The sequence below is a fragment of the Anas acuta genome, chromosome 2 (genome assembly GCF_963932015.1).
Source record: "Anas acuta chromosome 2, bAnaAcu1.1, whole genome shotgun sequence".
NCBI classification, from domain to species: Eukaryota; Metazoa; Chordata; class Aves; order Anseriformes; family Anatidae; genus Anas; species Anas acuta.
The window spans coordinates 20,647,040-20,670,405 of record NC_088980.1 but is presented as its reverse complement, the minus strand read 5'-3'; the positions used below and the strand labels follow the sequence as shown (position 1 = coordinate 20,670,405).

At 33.7% G+C, this 23,366-nt stretch overlaps 1 protein-coding gene across 4 annotated transcripts in view; it reads left to right on the top strand.

Moving 5' to 3' along the window:
- The window catches only part of MALRD1 (MAM and LDL receptor class A domain containing 1), a 263,177-nt gene that overhangs the window by 68,070 nt on the left and 171,741 nt on the right, over positions 1–23,366 (top strand). For all 4 annotated transcript variants that reach the window (XM_068673784.1, XM_068673783.1, XM_068673782.1 and 1 more), the window contains 3 exons: positions 6,361–6,448; positions 9,045–9,221; positions 11,677–11,854. In XM_068673784.1, the coding sequence (XP_068529885.1) occupies positions 6,361–6,448; positions 9,045–9,221; positions 11,677–11,854 (443 nt within the window). The remainder of the gene's footprint in view (positions 1–6,360; positions 6,449–9,044; positions 9,222–11,676; positions 11,855–23,366) is intronic.

Below are 23,366 nucleotides of genomic sequence, written 5' to 3'. Positions count from 1 at the left end.
ATGTGATGCATATTTTCTCTCAGGATAATTCTTAGCTCAGCACGGAAGGATTGTCTTAGCAGTAAGCATTTGCACAGGTCAGATACAAGTCTGTCAATGAAGGGCCGTTCAGGCTTTTCTTGATAGCCTGCTGTGGGGACATCTTTATGCAGCCCTTGACATTTTGACATGCTCCAAAAGGAAAAAGAGAGGGAGAAAAAAACAGTTGTAACAAGCCATTCTGGTTTTATATGGGATGTATCTTTTAGGACCACAGATCCTAGGAATGTGACATAGTAACTCAGCCAGAGTCCTCTAAATTTATTTTTTATTTTTATTTTTCTAAACATGGGGACATTGTAGCAGGGAGAAAAAAAAAAGAATCTCTATAGAGTATAAGTGAATCTGTGTGTAAACTGCTGAACCTGCACAAGTCTTTATAGGTAAATAATGTTGCCTAATTAACTATATTATTATAGTTAATATAGTTAACTATATTGACTATATGAAACAACTGAAGCTTTTTAAAAAAATTGCAAAACCACATTTATATGGGAACACTAAAGGGAAATGTACTTTAGTAGTGGGAGAAAATTTACTGTATCTTTTTGTGTGTGTGTGTATATATATATGAGTGTGTAACTAAATTTGGCCTTTAACAGTTATCCATACATGTTTGAGTATTGCTTTTCAGTATATCATTACCAAGTATTTTCACTATTTAGCAAATTTTAAGTAATTAAAAAAATCATCATCCATCCACTTTAGGAAAATAAAACATTAACATTTTAAATGTTATTAACAAGTGGAATACCTAAAAGGTACATGCGCATTTTTCACAATTTTAAGCCCCTGTTGCCAGCTTAAAAAAAAAAAAAAAAAAAAAAAAAGGCATGGATAATAAATTAATTGAAATTAAAAGTGATATGCAGATTGAGCGAGGGAGGCTTGTGTTTGTGGTGTGTTTTTTTTTGTTGTTGTTTTGTTTTTGTTGAAGTTTATTTTTTTGTTTGGTGTGCTTGTGTTTTTCTGTGACAAGTTTTATTTGTGGGGCAGTTGTGTGGGTTTATGTCATCTTGTTTGTTTGGGAGGGGAAGGAAGAGTTGTGTGTTACTTTTTTGTGCATGTGTGGTTTTTATTTTTAAGCACTTCATATTTACAATCTCGATTGCTTTTGAAAATAATCTCATTAAGGCTTTTTTTTTAGTTAGAGAAGTCTTCTCTAAATCTTTGTAGATGAAGTCAAAACTAACTTTGTATTTAAACCAATTTAAGTTTAGTTTTAGCATTGTAATTAGCAGATAGATGTCTCCCAAGTGGGCAGGCTAACCATGCTGTTTCATTAAACTAGATTCTCTCAAAATTTTAGGAACTTACTATATATATATGTATACATACATATGTATATTACATCTGCAATAATCTTTCCAATGTTAATATTATAGAGTGGAAACAGGATATTTTATCTTGAAGGAAGATTTGTACAATGGAAGGAAGCTTTAATACAGCAAAGTAGTGAGTTCCACTATATGTAAACACTTATTACAAATGTGAGCAGTTCGAATAGCACCAAGGAGTGGCCAGCAAAATGATAGAAATGCAATACTTCCCTGTACTTTAGGGAAATGCTTGGAAAAACATCAGAAAGTAGCATGAGGGTTAACAAGCATGAAGCAATAAACTAACAATAAGTTAACAAGCTCAAGCAATAATGAAGCATGATAAAGTGTTGTACTGGATCAGAGCTGGTGTTAGTATCTTGTAAAACCAAGCGCTGTAAAGCATCAAGTATCTGTCACAAGATTTGTCACAATATTTGTTGTATATATCCTTTTGTATATATCCTTAAGATCATTTATAAGAATTAATTTGGACCCTTGCATGAAAAAGACGTTGAAAATTCAACTTTGAAAATTTTGAAGTATTCACTTCTAATGTATCTTTCATGGAAACAAAAAGAAAGGACTGATAGGCTATTGAATGTGGTCAATAGAATCTCAATCTTCTGTACTTATAGTGTTGGAATGTTGTAGTTACATAAGGCTGACGTTTTTTCCAACTGATGAGCTTTTTCTACTTGTGCCTGTTTTAAGGGGTAGAAGGGCTCCACATTATGCCTGTAACCCTGACTACCTGGTCATTAATCCTCCCAGGGTTAATACAACACACTGTGACATCGTTTATTGCCAGTGCACCCAAGCTCTTTCAAGGAACACCATGCATGGAAGGAACAGAAGAGTTCAGTGCCACATAGTTAGAATGCAACTAACTACTGGAAGCTTAGATCAAAGGTTTGGGATCAAAGGTCTCAGGCCCTGCAGAGCAGACTTCATTGACGGCAGATAAAACAGACGAACAAAACTAGAAAGGAAAAAATTAACATGTTCAGAATCACTTATCAAAGAAACTATAAACTAATAATTTAAGAAGTCAAAATTAAATCTAAATTTCACAGATTTTATCACAATTATTCTGAGAATTTGTCTTCACTTGTTAAATAGTTTCCCTTCTCACTGTACTTGTTGAGATATCATTCTACTTATTCTTGAAAAAATGGTCATAAAGTGAAGACTTATTGTGACTTGTATATTACATGAAGATATCTTCATTACAAGGATTTATGAAGGATGAAATTTGGTTACAGATTTCATGGAATGGATGTCTCTGCAGTTTGTCCATTACCTGTAATTACAAAAATTCTATCATCTCTTAAGAAATTGTTTAGTTTTCTTGATGGCATGAAATTTTTTCCTTTGTATATGCATAGCACTAAAATATAGATTCATATGCATTTCATTGCCTATTTCTGAAATAAGCTAATTTCTATCCTGCATTTGCTTTCAGTAAGTTATGACAAAATATTTGTAATTTATTTGTACTATTATATACTTGTGTGGTTGTTCGCTCTTCTTCAAAGCAAACCATGTTTTCTTATCAGAAATAATAATATTAATCCTAATTAAAATTAGCAAGTTCTAACTTCTAATAAAATCACTAAGTAACACAGTTGACACTTCCTATGGCAAACCTGAGATACTGTGATATGACTAGTTCAGAACTAAGATCAGTATTTCCTACACAGTCAGGTATCTAGGATTTTCAGCACCTTACAGATTTTGCAATGAATTCAATTCTACTTAAAACTATGTTTGCATGGAAATCCAGGTTTAATTTTGTTAACATTCAGAGGGCTAGTGACAGAAATGAGCATTCCTGTGTAAATGGAACACTTATACAGAACGATGTCACACGTAATTATTCTATTACCATTTGTCATAATGTTCTTTCACCCTTCAAAAACCTACTTTATTCAAAATGTATTAAAAAAAAAAAAAAATCATCCTCTTTTTGTACACTAAGTGTCATTCCAAAGTGACATTTGTTCCTTCTGGAGTATTTTCACTTCTTTTATGTAACATATGTTTTGCCACCTTTTTAGTGAATCAAACTTTCAGTGGATTCAGACTGGATCTCTAAAATTCTGAAAGCTGGAGAAATTGGAAACAATTTATCCTCATTCAAATTATAAATGAGATGTGAAATGAGCTTCATGGTAGATGAGTTTCCTGGAGGTTGTTTAATAATAGCTTATGAAGTTTGCAGAATTTCAGCAGGCAAATTAATTTAAGTGGTCAATGTTTAACCACAGTGCAGACAGAAGTTTTATACTGCATAACTAGATCATAAATTGATACTATTTTCAATTTTAAGCTATCAAATGCAATACAATATGGTCCTCATTTCTAAAATCTATAAAGAAATCATAAATTTAATATAGATTATGCCTCCCTTATGTTGATTAGAACTCTACTTCTATGCCTGAATGTACTCAAAGTTAAGGAATATCTAGTTCTATTCCTTCATTGATGAATATCTATTGAATATACACCTATATGTTGTATTTTTCTCTCTTACTAACTGAATTCATGCTATATGACCAAGTGTCAGGCTCTTTGAGCAAATAAATAAATAAACAATGAAAGACCAAAACAAAAGGGGGGGGGAAGCAGACAGCTATGTAATGTAACAATAATCATCATCATAACAATAAAGAGGTTTTCTAAATTGTGTTACTTCTACAGTAAACTGTGGAATGCCACTTTTGTCACTAAGTATTGCTATGTAAGATGCAGGAATGCTACCTCCTACAGGTAAAGGTTGGTGGAAGATGATAGATAAGCATATCCTCAGAATGTGTGAATGTTGTGGATGGAGAGATTTGCACAGGGAGAAAGATGGGGAGAGAATCTCAACCTACTGATTCACATTAGTCAGAGTTCAGCACAATGCTGCTTGAAAAATAGCGTAGTATTAAGGACCTTGCTTTTGTCCTAGTAATAACTATACAGATAAATTTAACAAACCCTCTGCCTCTAAGACTGAATTTTAGCTCACAGTTAATTTAATTATGAGTGGATAGTAACTCATGCTTAAAAATAAAGTCAAGATTTTATTTAAGATCCTGTGTGTATGCCAGTCAAAATTAAACTGAAGGGAATGTTGTCATTTTGGAATAATAAAGTTTCATGCATGACATTTCTAGATAATAGATATCTTGATTGTTTCTGTTTCTAAACATTTTTGTGCTATTTATGTTGGCAAATAGTTAACCATTAAAACAGTTAATTAGTTAAACATGAAAAAAAAAGTGGATATTCTGAGGGAAAAGTAAGAAACTCATACTAGATGAAACCTGTAATAAGTAATACAGTCATTTCACATTGTTCACTTTAGATGTTTTATCCTAAATTAAGTAATCTGCAGCATATCCATAGTAAGGGACATATATCTATCTTCTTGTAGTATACCTATTTTGTCTATTGGACATAATCTATAAATAAAGTATAATCGTTTTTATTTACTCTTGTGATGTCAGCATCAGTAAAAAATCTCTTATATGCAAATTCAGAATAGCAGAAACAAATATATCAGTCTCAACATGCTAAGACTGATATTATTTTTTACAGCTTTAAGGACATTCATTGCACTTTTTATATTTTTTTCTCTTGTCACTTGTTAATAATTTAAAGTGAGACAAAAATCTCTGTGTATGTATCACATGAACAATGGTTCTTAGTAGAAGAATCCTTTTATTTGCCTCACTTTCAAGTTACCAAGAAGCTTGTTTAAGTTGTTTAACTGTGTACAGTGTTGAATTCTGAATCTAGTAATCCATCACATGAATTTCTTCAATATAGGACAAATTAAATCATGAAAAATAATATTTGAGGATATATTTTTGAAATGACATTTAATGTGAATATTTCCAAAACATCAATGACATTTGATCAAGAGAATTGAGACATAATCTTGCATCTTTGAATTGAGAGCAGTGCTTTGTTACTTGGTGAAAATTAGCTTTCTTTACAAATAAAATATTTAAGAAGTAAATTATGATAAAAATACCAGAAGTAACACTACTCTGAAGCATAACTGCAGTATTTTTGTCACTATTTATACTTTCTTTCTTTGTACGAATTATTTATTGAACTGAGGAAGAAAAAATGAAAAACGTGTGGAAAACATTATGCAGGTTTCCAGAATGATCTGGAAGCATAAATGTTTATGTGGGTGAGGAAGGTGACACAAAAGCATTTTTCAAAATAAAAAGCAAAGAAGCAATTTTAATATTTGAAGTCCAGTGGATCAGCTAAAATATTTTTTGAAGTGTGTTTTGAGGAGGACATTTTTCTTCTTTTATGGGTTTTATAAATTAGTTACATCAAGGAAATTATCACTAAATCTTTTCATAATTACCTGCTTGGATTTTTATAGTTCAATACCAGTCAGAAGAAACGAGGCTTATTCAGTCATCCAGAGAGTAATTCAGAAATACTAACATCTCCTATTCCTCCTCAGTAGACATTAATGAGAAAATAAGCATATATAGCATTGGCAATTCTAATAAATTTGTAGAACGTTTTTCTTTAAAGTGTTCCAGAGCACATCTATAGCCTGTTTAATTGTTTTCATCACAGTGAGATTTGTATAAGGGTATATAATGTATTCACATGAACATTATTATAATTAATCATGATTAATGTTACTACGATAAGTACCAAAGGAGCTAATCATAATGTGCCACTTATGATAATGTCTTGCCATCATTTTATATCACAATGATGTTTCAGTGGATTTACATGATTGTAAAGCCAGCAAGTGTTATGGTTTACCATGATTAATGTGACCACCAGTGAAAGCTGATAATAATTAGTCTCTTCTGTAAAGTGTCACTAAATAGAATATATCCCATAGAATAATTTTAATCTCATTTTAAGTATGAAACATGGCAAATGTTCTATCAATCGATATGAAATATTTAATGAGAAGTGGAAGTCTACTATATACTGAAAAATGTTTTTGTAATTGCTTTTTCCCCAGATCTTGGTGAAAGGTACAGTAGGAGATGGCTTCACTGGGGATATTGGACTTGATGACATGTCTTTTCTAGGCTGTACTCTTTATAATGGTAAGAGCAGAATTAAAGTTACGTGTAAATCTCTTATCTGTGATGATTGTTTTCCATCGTTCGTAAGTATTGCTACTGGAGAAACAAAACCAGATCAAACTAATCACATCTGACAAGTAAATTTAGACTTGTTTCCTTCCTTCCTACCTCATATCTAGGCATCAACAGGAAATAGTTTCTGCTGTGCTCGTAAGGTCCTAAATAAACCTGCTTTAACAAGTGCTTAACAGGTATGGAGCTTCCATACTCTTTGGATTTTTGATTCCTAAAAGAAAAAACAAACTTTACTGTGTACAAGCAAACTGACCTTTCATTTAGCAAAATCAGTTTCATACAGCCTTCCTTCTCTCCTGAATAATTTTTAATGTTACAGTGTCAATTGCTCTCAGCACACTTCTGATGATAGGGCAGCTTGTTCTCAGAAGTCATTGCTACCTAGTACAATGTCTACAGAATCGTAGAACATTACCTCTGTCACAGAAGGGGTTTTAGGAGGACTATTAGCTGCAGCTACAGTCATAAAAAGGCTGCAGAACAGCGAACAACTGAGAACAAGTTTTTTTCGTCTAAATATCAGTATCTTAGCACTAAGGCTAAAACATCTTGGTGCAGATGTGTTTTATTCTGCTATTCTAAAAATTCTTTTAGATGCATAATTAGGTCTAGTAGGAATATTTGTGGCATATTTCTTTGCAGATAAGTAACTCAAATTTTGCCATGTTTATACAGTGTGCAATGATATTTATTATAAAATTTTGCATGTAAATTGCAATTCAGAACAAATTTTAAATACACAATTACTGTACAATGCTTTATATTTGAGGAACAAAACCTTGCAAAAATTAACTAGAAAATCTCTACATATTTTCAAATGAGTTATGAATAAATATAAAAATAAACAAGAAAATTGCAAAGTACAAAGTGTATCAGAGTTTCAAAGTTCAAAAATGAGAAAAAATGTTTATTTTTGTGCAAAAATGAAGCTAAACTGGTCAATTATAATAGTAGACTATTGAATAGGAAAAAACCTTTGTGCTATTTACACAGTATTTGAAGTAATTTTTGAGACATTTCACAACCCTTCTTTTTCTATTTTACTACCTCTACGTCCTCCACACCATAAAAAATCCAAACAAACAAAAAAGATTTAAAGAGACTGTGGGAATAGTAGGCAAAGCAGTCAATAACTATAACACTTTCCACCAGATTTAATGAGTTGGACCAGGGACAAAAAACTGGGCAGTCACATCTCATTCCTGAACCCTTGAATTAAGTACTGGCAGCCCAGCTGGTATTGTCCCACTTGTAACTAGATACAGAAATACAGACCATGGATGGGCTTGATAGCCTCTGATGGTAAAGTCAATCATAAGTAACATTAAAGATGTAGAAACTTGAGCATACAGTTTTGATGAATCATTTGAATTCCTGAAATATAAGCTATTAAATGATATTTGCTCTAGACAAAGTGGTGTTTCATAAATTTTACAAAATGGGTTATTTCAAATGAGGGCAATGAGTTGATTCCATTCCGAAGGTTATGGTGTTTGAAAAAGTCTTCTCTTGTTCCAGTGGAGTGGGAGCAGGAGCAGGGACCTGAGTGTTCCAGCTGTATTTAAAAATTTCTGACCAATACAGTCCTTGATGCTAGTATGAGTTGTAGATCTATTTATTATATCATTTAATTATTCATTCAAAAAGTTTTTCCTCCTCCCTCATTATCAGTCTTGGTGCTCTATGCCTTAAGGGGGGAAAAAAATCTTTGCTGTCCCAGATATATTTTATATCAAAGTCTTCACATGTACTTTTTAATTAACTCAGGTGTATTACTTTATTGTATTACTATTACTGTAGTGCTTTGTGGACTACAGCTAATGATTTCAATAATGATTGAATTTAAACAAGGAATTGTATAATGAAAATTCTTTATATGGACAATGATAGCAAAGGTTTCCAAGAAATGGGAGTTAGTCTGAAGAAAGGTGCATAGTTTGCATAGTAAAGAATAAAAGACAAAGACAATGGACTTAAAAGATGTGGTAATGAGTTTGAATGAAACAGAAAAGAAGTAGTGGGACAAGCCGATAACCTCAATTTTTCTACTGGGAAAAACTATTTTTTTCAATGATGAAATTTAAAGTTAAGAAAATTATATAGTAATTTCCACAGTCAGTTGCAGTAATTGTTGTGTTGAAAAAAGGCCATTATAATCTAATAATCTGTTAGTTTTGCTTCACAAATTATTTTTTTCTGATTGTTCTTTCAGTCTCTGTGACAGTTTTTGAAATGACTGACCAATTTCATTTAAATTTGAAAGACATGTAAGAGGCATAAATAAATTCCTACAAGTGTAGAGGATTTTACAAACGGTAGTTGGCTAACAGGAGCAATGTAGCACTTTCCACTGAGGAAATCCAGCCATTACACATTCAATTCACTTCCCAATGGGAGTTATTTAACACATTCAACATGGCCACCCGGGCTTGTTTTCAGTAAAACTTTATCCTTGAGAAAGGATGTGAGTGGTAAGTGTAGAAATTGTTAAAAATGTATGTGACTTGGTTCTGTTTCTCAGAAATTTGTTCGTTTCTTAAAGGAAACTTGCCAACAATATCTACAACTCTATCAGGAACTTCAGTTCCTGCCACACTCCCCATGAACAACTGCACAGAGAATGAGTTTGTCTGCAGAGCCTCTGGACGTTGCATCCAGATGATCCAGAGGTGTGATTTTAGACCTGACTGCTCTGATAAGTCTGATGAATCAGATTGTGGTGAGTGTACTAAATCTTCTATTTGTTATCTTATTAGTTTGTGGCTATTCAATATATTGCTTAACACCTGTTTCTTTACCTTTGACATTTGATAATATTATATAGGTGTTATTTTTTAACATGATTTTCCCCAGAAAAAGAGTAACATTTTGCTTTTAATAAGCAAATGTGAGATATGCAGTTTCTGCTTTCTAATGGGTTGATTTAGACATGGTGTTTTATATTCCAATTCAACTTACTACCAAAGTACAAAATTTGTATTTTTTTTTTAAGTGAACACAGGTTCTCAAACTAAATGATACGTTTATAATTTGAATGTTCCATAGCCAGACTTGAAGAGAGAATAATTCTATAGTCTTATATTTGGGTCACATATCTAGGAGACTCGGGTCCATTTCTTACTTCATTGACTCTCCCCCACCACCACCACCCCCCCAAAGTATTTTAAGCAGCAAAGATTGTGAAATTCAGTTATGCCATCACCTCTTTGTTTATTTGACAACTCTGATTTTGTTCTGCATCCAAATAAGTTGTAAACCTTGAATTGGCAGAGGAACCTAGAGTTACCCTAGAGTTACTGACTCCTAGGTCAGAAAGATAATACATTTAACCCTGCTGTATATGCCACCTGTTAGGCTAGAGTATGTGGAGTGTCATACTCACATAAAAGTCAGCAAATCCCAGCCTCAAAATTCCCAAAGCTCATTGAACAGTCAGATGAGAATAGTGAAGCTGGGACAATGAACAGGTTCACCAGACACTGTCGTCCACTGAGGTCTAAGACATTTTCTGGTTGCTTTTGAGTTAAGGCTGTTCCCACTACAGCATTTTAGGAGAAAAGAAACTGTGAAAGACTTTGTTTTCCCTTAAAGCACAATAGTTGAAATTACTGTTGTTTGGAACATGACTAATGAGAAGGACAGACATCTAGAGACATTGACCTCATCTGTCTTTGCAAGCTAACCTATTCTCACTGATGATCAAAACTCTGCATTCATTACACATGGTGTAGAAACTCCAATCACTTCTTTCAGGGCTGAAGACTCAACTAGGAAAAGTATCATTAGGCTCCGGTCTGTCTATTTCTTACATGAATTAATCCATGATATAAAAGTTAGTTGGGTAATTTCTTATAGAGTGCAAAAACACCAACCTTTGAAAAACTGCACTCAAAAATACGTGCAAGGCCCTTTGTATAGAAGATTTTTTTTTCCTCAGAAATTTACATTGTTTCACAGAACATCCTTTCCTTCTGAGAGAGATAAGTACTGGGGAGAATACACTTTCATATATTTGCTCTGTCTGAAGTCTCCAATCACTATAGCAATGATGGCAATTTATCACTCAAATGACAATGCTGGAAGAGGAGCTAAGTATGTCCTGATTAAGGGCAGAAATTTGTTCTCAGGAAGGTGTTATCTTTCTCAGAGGCATTTGAAACAATGTTTTTAAAGCAATTTAAAAAGAAAGGAAGGAAGAAAGAAGGGAGGAAGGGAAGGAAAGAAGAAAGAAACAGAAAGAAAGAAAGAAATCTTAATACAATGTCACTTGTCAGTCTCAAGAAGCATAACATCTTTATATTAGTAACCACACTGGTTGTGGTTTGCTTCATTAATGGAAATATGAAAGCTATAAATTAAAACTCAGTCCTCAGTCTATCATCTGTAATCAAAATTTCTGCAGAATATTCAGGAAGTGTGTACTAGAGAATAAGTATTCAATAAGTAGCAAAATGAAAATCAGTTTGTTCAATTGTTTTTTGTTTGTTTGTTTGATTGTTTGTTTTTTCATCTAAACATTCTTTCAGGGGGATTCATTGGAAGGAGCAGTTGGTAGTGATCCTACTTTCTCTGTCCAGTTGCTCTGGAAATCAAAAAAACTGAGGCATAAGAAGCTGCATATTTATTTATTAAGATAACTCTTCAGTAGTTGACACCAATGCCAAATAGCTGCATTATCATGTAACTTTCAGGTATTTCAGGGACTGCTTGAAACAAAGATATTTTTTTTTTTCAGAGTTTCTGTGGAGGATTTTGTATCCAATATATAATGAGTTGCTAATGTCATCAGTGTATTAGGCTGACGAAATAATAATACATAATCATATCAGATACATAGCTGATGAATTTTACACACATTCCAGTGTGTATCGCATGACAGATTATTTGAATAGCCTGAAATCTGGTCAGAATACATATGATGCTAGCTATCAACGTGCAAAAGAACTGCAGTATTATTAAAAGAGTAATCTGTGCCTTAGAAAAGAATATGGAAAATATCATTGGTATTTTATCTGTAGAGGGAAAAACTATGCATATTCGTAGTGAGTAAGCATACACTGTATACTTTAAATTGAATATTTTTATTGCCAGGTTATTTATTTTATCATAATGTAAATTAATGAGTCCCTATTTTTATATAAACATGAATTACTATTCACTGTTCATCTCTAAAGCCATGGAAGTCTGCAATTTTGAGGATAAAACTCTGTGCGGATGGTATCAACCAGCCTTTGAACAAAATTCAAGAACAGATTCCATCCATGACACAAATATATTTAAGTGGGAACTTGGAAGTGGAGCAAATCTATATCCTGGAGAAGAAGAACACTGCCCATCAACTGATCATACTACGTGAGTAAAGTTTTTCAGGTACTTGACTGTCTCTTGGACTGTTTGAGTTTAGCCATATATGGATAACCACAGGAAAAAAATGCCCAGTTCTCAGTGTTGAAGCAGTTTACTGATTTATTATTGACATGTAATTAACTGAGGATAAACAGGGCCAGCATTGTCAACACAACAGATGAATCAAGTTATAAAGTATTAATAAATAGGTACAATTTTTAAATGCTCTTGTATAAGCAATGTCCAAAGGTTCTAACACTTCCCTTTCTAGAGTAATACATATGCACCTTCTCTGCCAGAGAACATGTAGGATACAAATGTGTTCCCCCTTTTGCGAAGACAATTTTTGTATACTATTCCAGTTTGGAGACATGGCTGTTCCAGCTTTATGTGTATCCATGCTACTGCTTACAATCCACTTATACATAAGCCATGAGAAATCAGCCCCCTTTTAGTACCTCAATTGTCAGCTCACCAGTTGGATGTGGACTGCTTATAGCGTCCATTGAGGAGGATGCTCTGGTCTGTGCAGGTCTGTTTAACTAGCAAAGCAACTTTTGGAATAACAAAATCAAGTTTTGGCTGCTGCTGTTTCCACTCTCTTCACTATTACAAATTTTTCATGCTAATTCTTTGCAAGCTGACTCCTCACTAGCTTGAAAGCAGACTTTGCAGTTCATTGGTTATTGTTTAATTTGGCTTATGGTGGTCATCATCTTGATTAGTTTGAGAATAATTCCTTCTCAGATGGTATGGACTTTCTTTACTGTCTTACTAGCTACTGTTATCCATGCAATTTTGCCAGGGGTGGGCAGTACAAGTTTCCCCAAGGAAGGGTCTGGTGAATTCAGCTGTCAATTAATAATTAACTACTGTAGTATGAAAAAGCAAACAAACACCTGTAGTTAGTTAGAGTTAAGTTCAGCTTAGCTTATATATATGTATATATACATATATACATGTATACATATATGCATTTCTGATAAATGATATCACTGCGTTAAAAAAAAATAAAAAATATTATTGCTCTGCTAAGACTTTCCCAGTGTTGCTTTTCTGTCTGTAGTATTTCAGTTTCCAACAAAATGTGACTAGTTGTTATTCCTTGTCAAAATACTATTTATCAGATCACCGATGGGAGCTGTTATTTCTTGGTTTTCCAAGTTTAATGAAACTAACTATATATTTAAAAGGACTGATAAAAAGTGAACTTAAATGATCCATAAAGATCGCGGTTTGCTGGCAACACTGAAATGAATTGCTGTTGTGATGTTTCCCATCATATGCAATTTGGTTGTGCTGTTTCCTCATTCTCTCTCTCTGTCTCTCTTGACTTATAGAACAGAATGGGAGCATGAGGCCTCCAAATTACTGCAGGGAATACTGAGCAGCATTTTGTTGAATTAAAACTGTGAAATGTTTTATTTTCTCCTCTTTTTTCCCCAAATTCCCATGGATTTAGATGACAGAAGCTCTAATACTCCATCTTGTGTATTTGCTTTCTAAAGTAAAACATGATGATTTCGTATAGAAATTACTAGATTCATCCTGGTACAAGAATGGGGTACAATACAGTTTACAATGACCCCTTTCAGCAGAATACCTGTGAATTGCTGGAGATCCAAACCACCAGTTTCTCATAGAATACACATCTGGGCTAACCACATGTAGGCTGATGAGTTGTAAGGGGGAGGTATATGCATTTGAACCTGTAGTTACGTTAATTAAGTGAAAATGACTTGAGAAATGGAGAATAGAACAGCTTGTTCCATTTTAAATTTGAGAGAAACTGGGTAGTGGTATGGTAAATTCTTTAACATTAATAATGATATATGGGGATGGCTGTTATTTGAAAACATAGGCATGTAATTGATATGATAATTCATACCCAAATATGCCATCAGAACTAATGAAGCAAAACCAGAAAGGATGTAGAACAAAAATTCTAAGTTCACATGATAATTATTGCTCTGTAAATAATTACCTTGATCACCATATGTTGAGCACATCTGTCTTGCTTTTGTCTTTTCAGACAATCGTTATCTGTATTTAGCATAGGAAAAATTTGGAAAAAATAAAGTTTTTAAGTAATATTCTTAAAAACAGTTCTTGACTGCTGGAGAGTTGAGAGTCTAAGAACTTTAAGAAGTTCTTAGAGAAATGAAAAAATTATAATTCCATAGTGAACTGCTCATCAAAAATAAATAAATAAATAAATAAATAAAAGAAAGGAGAAGGGAGGTGAAAGCTGAATTTTACTCCTTAAAGGAAATTATACTTTTTTTCATACTGTGTTTCACTTATCTGACATTACTAAAAACATCTTTATATTGTCTTGTTATATTGTATATGTCTCCCTTGTTTTGTGCCATTAACCTTGACAGAGGACTGAAAACAAAAGCAACATTGAAATGTGTCTTTGAAATATGTCTTTGGGTGCATGGTAAATACTATGTAGTCTCCAAAACTGTGAAGTCTGGTTAAGGAATAGTTTGTGTGAAAGAGACAAAGACCTCATCAGCTATGAGTTGGAAAGTCTTGTGCAAGGGATGCAGCTGGCCGGTGGCAACATGCAGAATTTTATTTTTTTTTGGAATATCCAATAGCTGATTGGATACATTGAACCTAAAGGTGAGGTTTTCTTTTTATATTAAACTAACAAAACACAAAAGATTAGCAGGAAAAATGACCAGGCAGGAACAGAAGTAATACAGGTTCCCTGAACTAAACATCCTCTTCAGTACAGCATATTTTCCCCTCTAACTTTTACAATAGAAGTTAGAAACTAATTGTGTTTCATCAGGATCTGCTTGATCTTCCTACTGTTTTTATTTTATTTGTTTTCCCCATCTTATTACTATTGGAACACACTGTGGTCAAAGGCAAGAACTGAATACTGACCAGTTTTTAACTTTTTGTATGTATATTTTTTGTATATGATAATTCAAGTGTTTATTACCTACAATTTTATTCACCATGTATTGCGGTTGCTTTTGTTGTTATGTCCCCTCTCCCCTTAGTTCAGTTATGAATTGAAAGTTGTAAAACAAGGAATAGGAAAAAGGAGTAAAGACATTTATTTTTTTTTCTCTCACAAGTGGCAATCACTACCCCATGGGGAAACCTGATTTAATAGATACAGCACTGTCTCAGGATTCATGGGTGCAAGGGCAGGAGAACAATCCATAAGTACAAGGAGAAAATCATTGCTGCAGGATCCTGATAGTGCCTGGGTGGAAGAGTGCAAAGTTGGAAGTAAAAGGCAAACTGTGGAGTTGTAAACTGGAGGGTGAGGTGAACAAAGTGATTCTAGAGTCACTTGCTATGCAGAAGTCACAGGAAGAGACAGCTTATTTTCTTTTTCTTTTTTCTTAAAATAACAAACAAACAAAAACAAACAAACAAAAAATGCAGAAGTTTAGCCTATCTATCCAGTAAGGTCAAGAAAATTCCTACTTCTATATTTATTATTATATTTGTATTATTACTGATAGAGATTTGCCAGAAACCTTGACAAAATCATTTACAGAGAAGTCTGCAACAATTCATTCTATAATCCTTTTTGGTTTAATTAGGATTTTTTCAGAGAAGAAGAACTCACATATTCAAGATTCAGAAAACATTTTTTTCTCTGGAGTGTTTTCTGAACAAGGTGTAGCTTAGAATATGCTTGTTCTCTGGCTGTGAAAGATGGACTAATTTGTGTTAGTACTTCATTAAAGCACTAACAAAGTATCACAGGTAATCAGAATCATCACAGGTAATGTGTTGTGTGCACATTGGCAAATATCTGGGGTGACAATAAGGCAAGTAACAAGACCATAGGTATTAGACATTTGATGCTAAGCAAATATCTAGTTACTGAGGAGCTTTTACAGTAAAGTACAATTTGATACTATACTGATATGCAGAAAATTGCTAATTAAAACTAATGCCCATAGTGATTAGAAATTAAGGTTGGCTTTTTCACCTCAAGCTTGGTTATTTGAGAAGGAAACTCGTTCCTATTGTTTCCCTTTGCCTTCAGCCTCACAGGATTTATGGAGATATGACAGAATGCTAATGAGTTGTGTCAAGTTCAGATGAGCCATGGAAATGCCATGAATTAATCTCAGCTCTGTGTCAGTCAGAAGCCATCAGGCTAAAATCTCCAATGGAGAAAATCTAACTAACAGCCGGTGACTGCTGTGTTATGATCAAAACATGGAATCTTTCATCTCTGAGGTCATTTGCTTTGCATAGTGGTTGGTATGCTGCAATACTTTTAAGTGCTATTGTTAAATCTTGGGAGAGTTTTAACAGATATTCTCTGAGAACAATGACAGAACAAACCAAAAAAAAAAAAAATGTGGTGGTGGGGATTAGGCTGGTTAGATATATACTAATGTTTGCTCTACTATTCACAGTTATAAAGGCTTGTTTGTTTGCAGCTAAGTTTATTATGCTTTAGTTTGGAATATCTGCTGGTCTGTATGGTCTGTCTGTCTTATGCTATTTTAAGGTAGCCTTAAACCAATGATAAAGTTTGTGCTCTTAAAGTACCAAACACTATGCAATTTTAAAAGGTGAAATTGTGCAGTTTTAAAAGGCATGTCTTGAGCTCAGTTCAGAGATTTTGAAAATGTGAAAATGCACAATCCATAGAGAAAGCACTGCTGTATTTACAGGAGTGTGCAGAGATCATGCTTTGAGAAAGAAATCTGTTTTTTGAAACTATTTTGATATTGGTTACTATTTCCAAGATGTTCTGCTCAGCTAGTATGAGAAAGAGAACAAGATTTGAAGTACTTCATTTCATTTGTAGTTCATTTAGCATTGTGCACCTTGCTCTCTGGCTGTAAGTTCGGTGTCAGTGCTGTATTTCAAGTGTACTAATGTGAGTATTCCGATTTCCACTTAATTTTAGATACTGCTGGTTCCTATAGCTGTAATATGGAAGTGTGGCACTCAGCACAATTTTGTATATTGTGCTGGAGCACTAAGCAAAGACTTAGGTGGTTACACCTTATTCATCTCTCTTCTGCTGTGATTATACAGTAACTTATTTCTCACTAATCTAAAGCACCAAATTTATGTTTTTTTGCGTACTAATTTTCCAGACTGTTCTCCAGTCAGATCTGCCTGGTCATGACACTTTATATTCTTTTCTTCTTATTTTAATAGTACTGACTGAAGAATCTACCAAAAAGTAATTAGCTTTAGAGGAGAAACTGCAATTTTACAAATGAGTACTTTGTTCATAGTATACTCTTGACAGTTTAGATGTGCTTTTTGTTTTAAATTTATGTATCAAAACTCTCCTAGAGGAGATTTATGCTTCTTTTGTAATTTTAGCAAATTATACATTCATTAACAGTACACACACAATAATGGAATTATTATTCACCTTTTTTCTCATGAATTTATTAAAACAAACATAAAAGCTCCAACCCTTCCAAATTTTTATCCTGTTTTATAAAGACAATTCCCAAAGCAGCTCAAATGCATTTAAAATATATAAAACTGATTTGAAAGAACTTATATTAAAAATAATTGTCTGTGTTCCAACCAAAAGGAGGAAGAAAAAAAAAAAAAAAAAAGCCCCTATTAAGAAATAACTTCTTGAAGACACAAACCAAACCTCATTTGCAATATACCACAAGAAATGTTTGCAATACCAATTCTGTGTTTGTCATTTTTTATTGATGGGTGTCATCTGGGTAGATTCTGTTGCAACCTTTGTGGCCAAAAAGTGTGAAATGGTACAATCTTCTTTAAAGGCTTGTAATACAGGCTTTTATGTTTATACCTACTTAAATTTTTACCAGAATTTTCACATCATCTGCTTTTTGACACTATAAAAAAGAAATAATAGGAACCAACATAAAATGAAGCCAGAGTGATGGAAAGTTCAAAGTATCACAGTTTACAAACAACTTGTATAAGGTGTTAAAATGTCAATACTATACTTTGTTGACATCAACAAAAAATAACATCAGAATCTTTTTTTTTTCTCATAAATATTTTTGTTTGAAAGAAATAATGGAGGATTTTAATTCTATCTTAGCTAATGAAAAAATCTCAGAAATTTGTGCAGAAATCTTTTGATGAAAAGTTTTCCAACTAGGAAATCCCAGTTAATGTAAGACTCAAATTATCCTGTATGTACCTCCTTAACCTTGGCAAAAGTTTTGTCAGCTGATTACCTATGATCTTGGCAGAAAGTAAACAGATACAGTAACAGTAAACAGTTAATTACCCCAACCCTGCTACCATTTTAAAGGATGCATGGCATGTGGTAAATGCAACCTGAAACCAATGTCTTGTCTGATTCAAACCACCACCTTGAGCTTTGATGCCCCATATTCTGCTGATATGTCAAGAGTGTGCTTATTTTGCATGTAAACTAGAGCTCTACTGTTGTTCTACTAGTTTTAGCAGTCAGTTTTAGTTTAGTTTAGACCACTGGACTGATACTGGATCACTGGCTAAGCAGATCTTGGACAAATATTGTTGGAGAGCTGAAGAATAATGCTTTATAACTATATAGTAGGTCCAGTATATCACAGACATATCTTTGGGTCTCTGATTTACTGTATAGATGCTGCACATTGTATATAGGAAAGAATATGTATCCAGGAAAACGGAAAAGAAACTGGTAGCTGCTGCTGTTTGAATGTCAAATTTTCTATCATGTGCTAATCATTGGCATGCTTACTCCTCTCAGGCAACTGGAATTTCTATTTCATTTGCCTTTTTGTTTTCTTGTTATACTTAAGAATTGGAAGAAATTGGAACTTATTTATGAAAAGGAGTTTGCTCTCCAACCAGATTTAGATTTCACTCTAAATGAAAACCAGAGAGTAAAGGGTATCTTATGCATCCATCTAAACACTCAATCAGGGAATCACAAACAATTTGTGGAAGATACATAGATGAATTACCAAAATCTGAGAGATGTCCAACACTAAATGAAGTTAGATTTTAAACTTTCTGACTCTGTGTATAGGAAAGTTCAACTGATTAATTTTTGATCTGCTTTCAAACATCACAATAATTACTACTGTGAAACAAGCAAGTCACAACATGAGCCTTTACCTGACAACACTACAGGTAAATAACATTTGCAGATTTCAGCTAGGTCTAGTTCTTTGGATGGGCTCCAACTGGTTGTTGTTGTTGTTGTTGTTAACACACCTGGTCTTTCCCTCATTATCAATTCCCATTTAGTGCTTTCAGTTCCCAGTGTTCTCCTGAATGCCTTGAAAGGGGAAATACAGCAAGGATCCTTTTATATATGAACATTCTTTGCTAACACTATGTTAAAAGATACTTTCAGTATTAAGTTATTAACAAAATCACAGTATGAAAATATGCAAAGTTGCATATGTTGAAATTTTTAAATCCATTAAAATGTTGGCAATTTCCGTCTGAAACTAATTAGGATAATTACACTGTCATAGGAATCTCACTATATAGGAAGTGCTTGCAGTACTGAGAAGAGGTAAAATTAATTATTTTCAAAGGGCAAATATCAAGATTTTAATGAAACCTATTGTTGCTGCCAACACATTTAAGAGGCTTTCCATGAAATAATTTTCCAAACAAGCCTGGGATCTTGCAGCTACTGGCAGGGGTGCCTGCATACTTATTATGCTGAATTTCAGCACTTGCATAAGATATACAGGCAATGTCAGATTTACTCACCTTCATATCAAGAAGTCAAGATCATTGATTTCTAGAGATCTTGTTTAAAGAATAATAATAATAATAGAAGTGGGGAGTAGTTTTTGGAATAGGAAAGAAAGGAATTTAAGGAGGGGTCAGGTCAGTAAATTGTGCAATCACAGAATCATAGAATGGTTTGGGTTGGAAAGAACGTTATAGATCATCCAGTTCTAATCTCCCTGCCATGGGCAGGGATGCCACCCACCAGATCAGGTTGCTCAAAGCCCCATCCAGCCTGGCCTTGAACACCTCCAGGGATAGGGCATCCACAGCTTCGCTGGGCAACCTGTGCCAATGCCTCACCACCCTCTGAGTGAAGAATTTCCTCCTAACCTCTAATCTAAATCTTTTAGTTTAAAACCATTTCCCCTTGTCCTGTCATTGTCTGCCTGAGCAAAAAAGTTGCTCTTCTTGTTTTTTTATAAGACCTCGTTTAAGTCATGAAAAGCTACAATAAGGTATCCCCAGAGCCTTCTCTTCTCCAGGCTGAATATCGCCACCTATCTCAGCCTGTCTTCACAGGAGAATGAATGAAGAAACTATTACATTTACTGAAAATCATTCAAAGAATAAAGATGAGGAAGAAGAGAACAACTTTTGTACAGAGTAAGAAAGACTGATATTTTTGGGTTTATGGAAAGTTTTGGAATACCAAGTGACTGCATATATACGCCAACTAAGAAATAGTTCGCTTTAAAGTCACAGCTTGGCAGACTGAACAGGGGATCACATACGTATTAACTGCCTCTGCTACAAAGGATACATCCATAGAGGATGCCAGTACTCTAACATGTGAACTATATGCAAATGTGATTTCTTATTGCTTCTTTCAAACTCTTCTCCCTATTGTATGTTTATCTTCCTGTAAATTCTATGTCTCTATGCCAGCCATCTTAAAGACTTTATAAATATAGAGATTCCTTTGCTCTGTGAGCAAATGTGCTACAAGTTAATGTCAGTGACATTAGCAGAAAGCTTTCCTTTTAAACAGCAACATAGATAGATAGGTCATCAGTGATAAGAGTGAAGATTACATAAACAAGGATGCTCTCCACAGATTTATCTAGCCCTTTCTGATCTTTCCATTTTTCTTTACTTTCCCGCACATACTTAATATTCTCTTGCAACCATATACTCTCCCTGTGACCTACCCACTGTGTGGGTAGCACTCAAGTGTATCACCAAAGGGACCTTAATCTGGTTTACTAGTTTTAAATGTAACCTTTTAGTGAACACTGAAACAAGGGCAAAAATAATATTGAGTATGCACTATGAGACATGAATTATCTAGACAGATGTGATTTTGGAATGCTTCAGACTGAATGCACCAAATAAGAGATGGATGTCTGAATTTCATCAGAGCACTGATTGTACCCTACTGCTCTTTCAAACTAATCTCACTGAGAGGTCTGAACTTGATACTGAACATTCTGGGAAGTAAGAGGTTTTTAAGTGTTATTGCTTTTCAGACCTCTTTATCATTCTGCTGAGTTTAAACAGCCCTCTTGAATGTTGTTCTAAATATTGTACTGATAGTCTTAGGACACTGAAAACATGAATTTCCAGCAGCAGAGTACATTCTGAATTTTTAAATGTTTTTGCAAACCTTAAGAGAACTGGATATTCTTCTATCTCTAGGCAAGACTCCGGTAGAAAACTCAGAGCTGAGGGACAAAAAAAAATGAAAAAAGAAATTAAATATTACTACATTGAAGCAACATCTTTCTTCAGAAGAAAGGAGGGAAATGAATGAATATTTCAAATTCAAACTTGCTTGAAAAATCTGTAACCTATGTAGGTTTCTACTTCAGTTGTCACTGCAGCTTATTAGAAGCTGTTTTAACAAAAAATGTTTTATTACTTTTTATTTTGGATTTAGTATTACTGAATTACCCTAAGGCTTGTATATATTTTACTCTATTCTGTACTTATTTTCTGAGTAGTTCACTTCTAACTTTCTGAAGGATGATGTAAATGCATGTAGTAATTATAAAGATGTCTAAATTGCCAGGATAAAAGGATAGTAATTCAGGAAGTATGGATTTCCTTCCTTGAAATACGGCTCTTAACATTCAGTATTATTTTATTTTTAGAAATTCAAAGTATCTAGGCCCCCTTTTCCCATGAAAGGTTGGACCTGATGATCTTTCAAGGTTTCCCAACTCTTCTGTGGTTCTATGATTCTGTGATAAAAGAAAAGCTTCAGAGCCAGTCTTCTCTTCTGCTTCTGAATGAAAACAAAAATAAGATTGTGGGAAGATTCAGATTTTCCCAGATCATAACACTTTTCCCTAGAACGCTACCAGAACAACACCTCTTATCTTTACCAATAATCCCTAAAGGTTTCACCTTTAATGTGTCTGATTTATGCCAAATGAAGGTTTGACCCACATTTTGAGATTTGTTTTTAAAACATTTTTACTCTTTCAGAAATACGTACTTGTATATGGCTCAGAAATGGTTTTTGTTCATTTGTTTTTCTATAAAATTTTGGGCTTTTCTTTTATAAGAAAGGAATATTATAATTCTTCAGAGTGGATAGCTATTTTATGGGTGGCAGTAGAAGATGTTAACTCTGATCATGACTATGACTTTCTTGCAAGTATCTGATTTCTATCTAAACATTGGAAACCCACCCCACAGACTATTGAATTTTTATGTAAAAGTCTTCATTTTTGATTATGAATTATATGTACTACATGTTCTCCAATTAGCATGTAAGAAACTGTCTGCAAAATGATGTTATCTTTTCCTGCATAAATTCCTTCATTTTATGAGATATTTTAGTATTCCACTTCATATTTAAATAAAGCAAATATATTAACAGTTTAGAGAATCATTTTCCCTAGCTAAAAATAAATTATGGGAATAACCCACTTCTTTTCACTAATTTACACACATCTTTAACAATATCTACAAAAAGAATTATTCTCTCGTTCTTGCATGTTAGATAAGGTTTGGGGAAACCTCCAGAAGGTGCTTAATGACCAAAGGATTGTACTGTGGCTGATTAACTAGCTAGTGAAAGTGCTCCCACTCTTACTGATCCATGGAAGTTCTTATAATTACATGTTTCTTCAGCTCTGCTGAAGGACATAGACTGTAATTTCTGTACTCAAAAGATTTATAGTGTCAGAATTGTCTGCAATTTTCATCTACTAAAATATTTTCTGTACTTTCCCATGGTTAGAGCAGTTGTCTGTTTAATCTATTTTTTTTTCCTGATAGGAGACCAGGGGAGGTGGAAGCAGTACTCTACGTAACTAGCAGTGAACCAGATGCTGATTTGCAAGGATTTTTCATGGGCTGTTTTATGTCAGTGGTTATTACTAGGTTTTAATTTTCCCTTTGAAGGAAAATTTTAGCAGTCTTTTCTGTCAAGAAAGAGGAAGAGATGGAACAGTATTTTCATTTAAATATATGTTTATGAGCAACCACAGGTTACAGGAAGTACTATAACCTAAAGGAGATACTGTGCAAAATTCTTTGCCCTGGGCTACCCAGGAAGATCAAGCTATTTTCAGACCATCAGTCTGTCACTGGTCATATTAGATATAAGTTACTGCATACTTGATTCTAAGGATGAATGAATGAATTAACAGACTTCAAATCCTCAGAGGAAATTGCTGTGAATATAGAGATAAATTTACCTGTTTCTAGCCTATCTTATACTATGTAGTACCTCTAGTTAGATTATGCTACTCCTAAAATGACTGAATATAAGGTGCAATTCAGACTCTCCTTGACCTACAAGTTAAGTAATGTACCTTAATACATGTATGCTATTTGTTATTATTAAATGCTAATTATT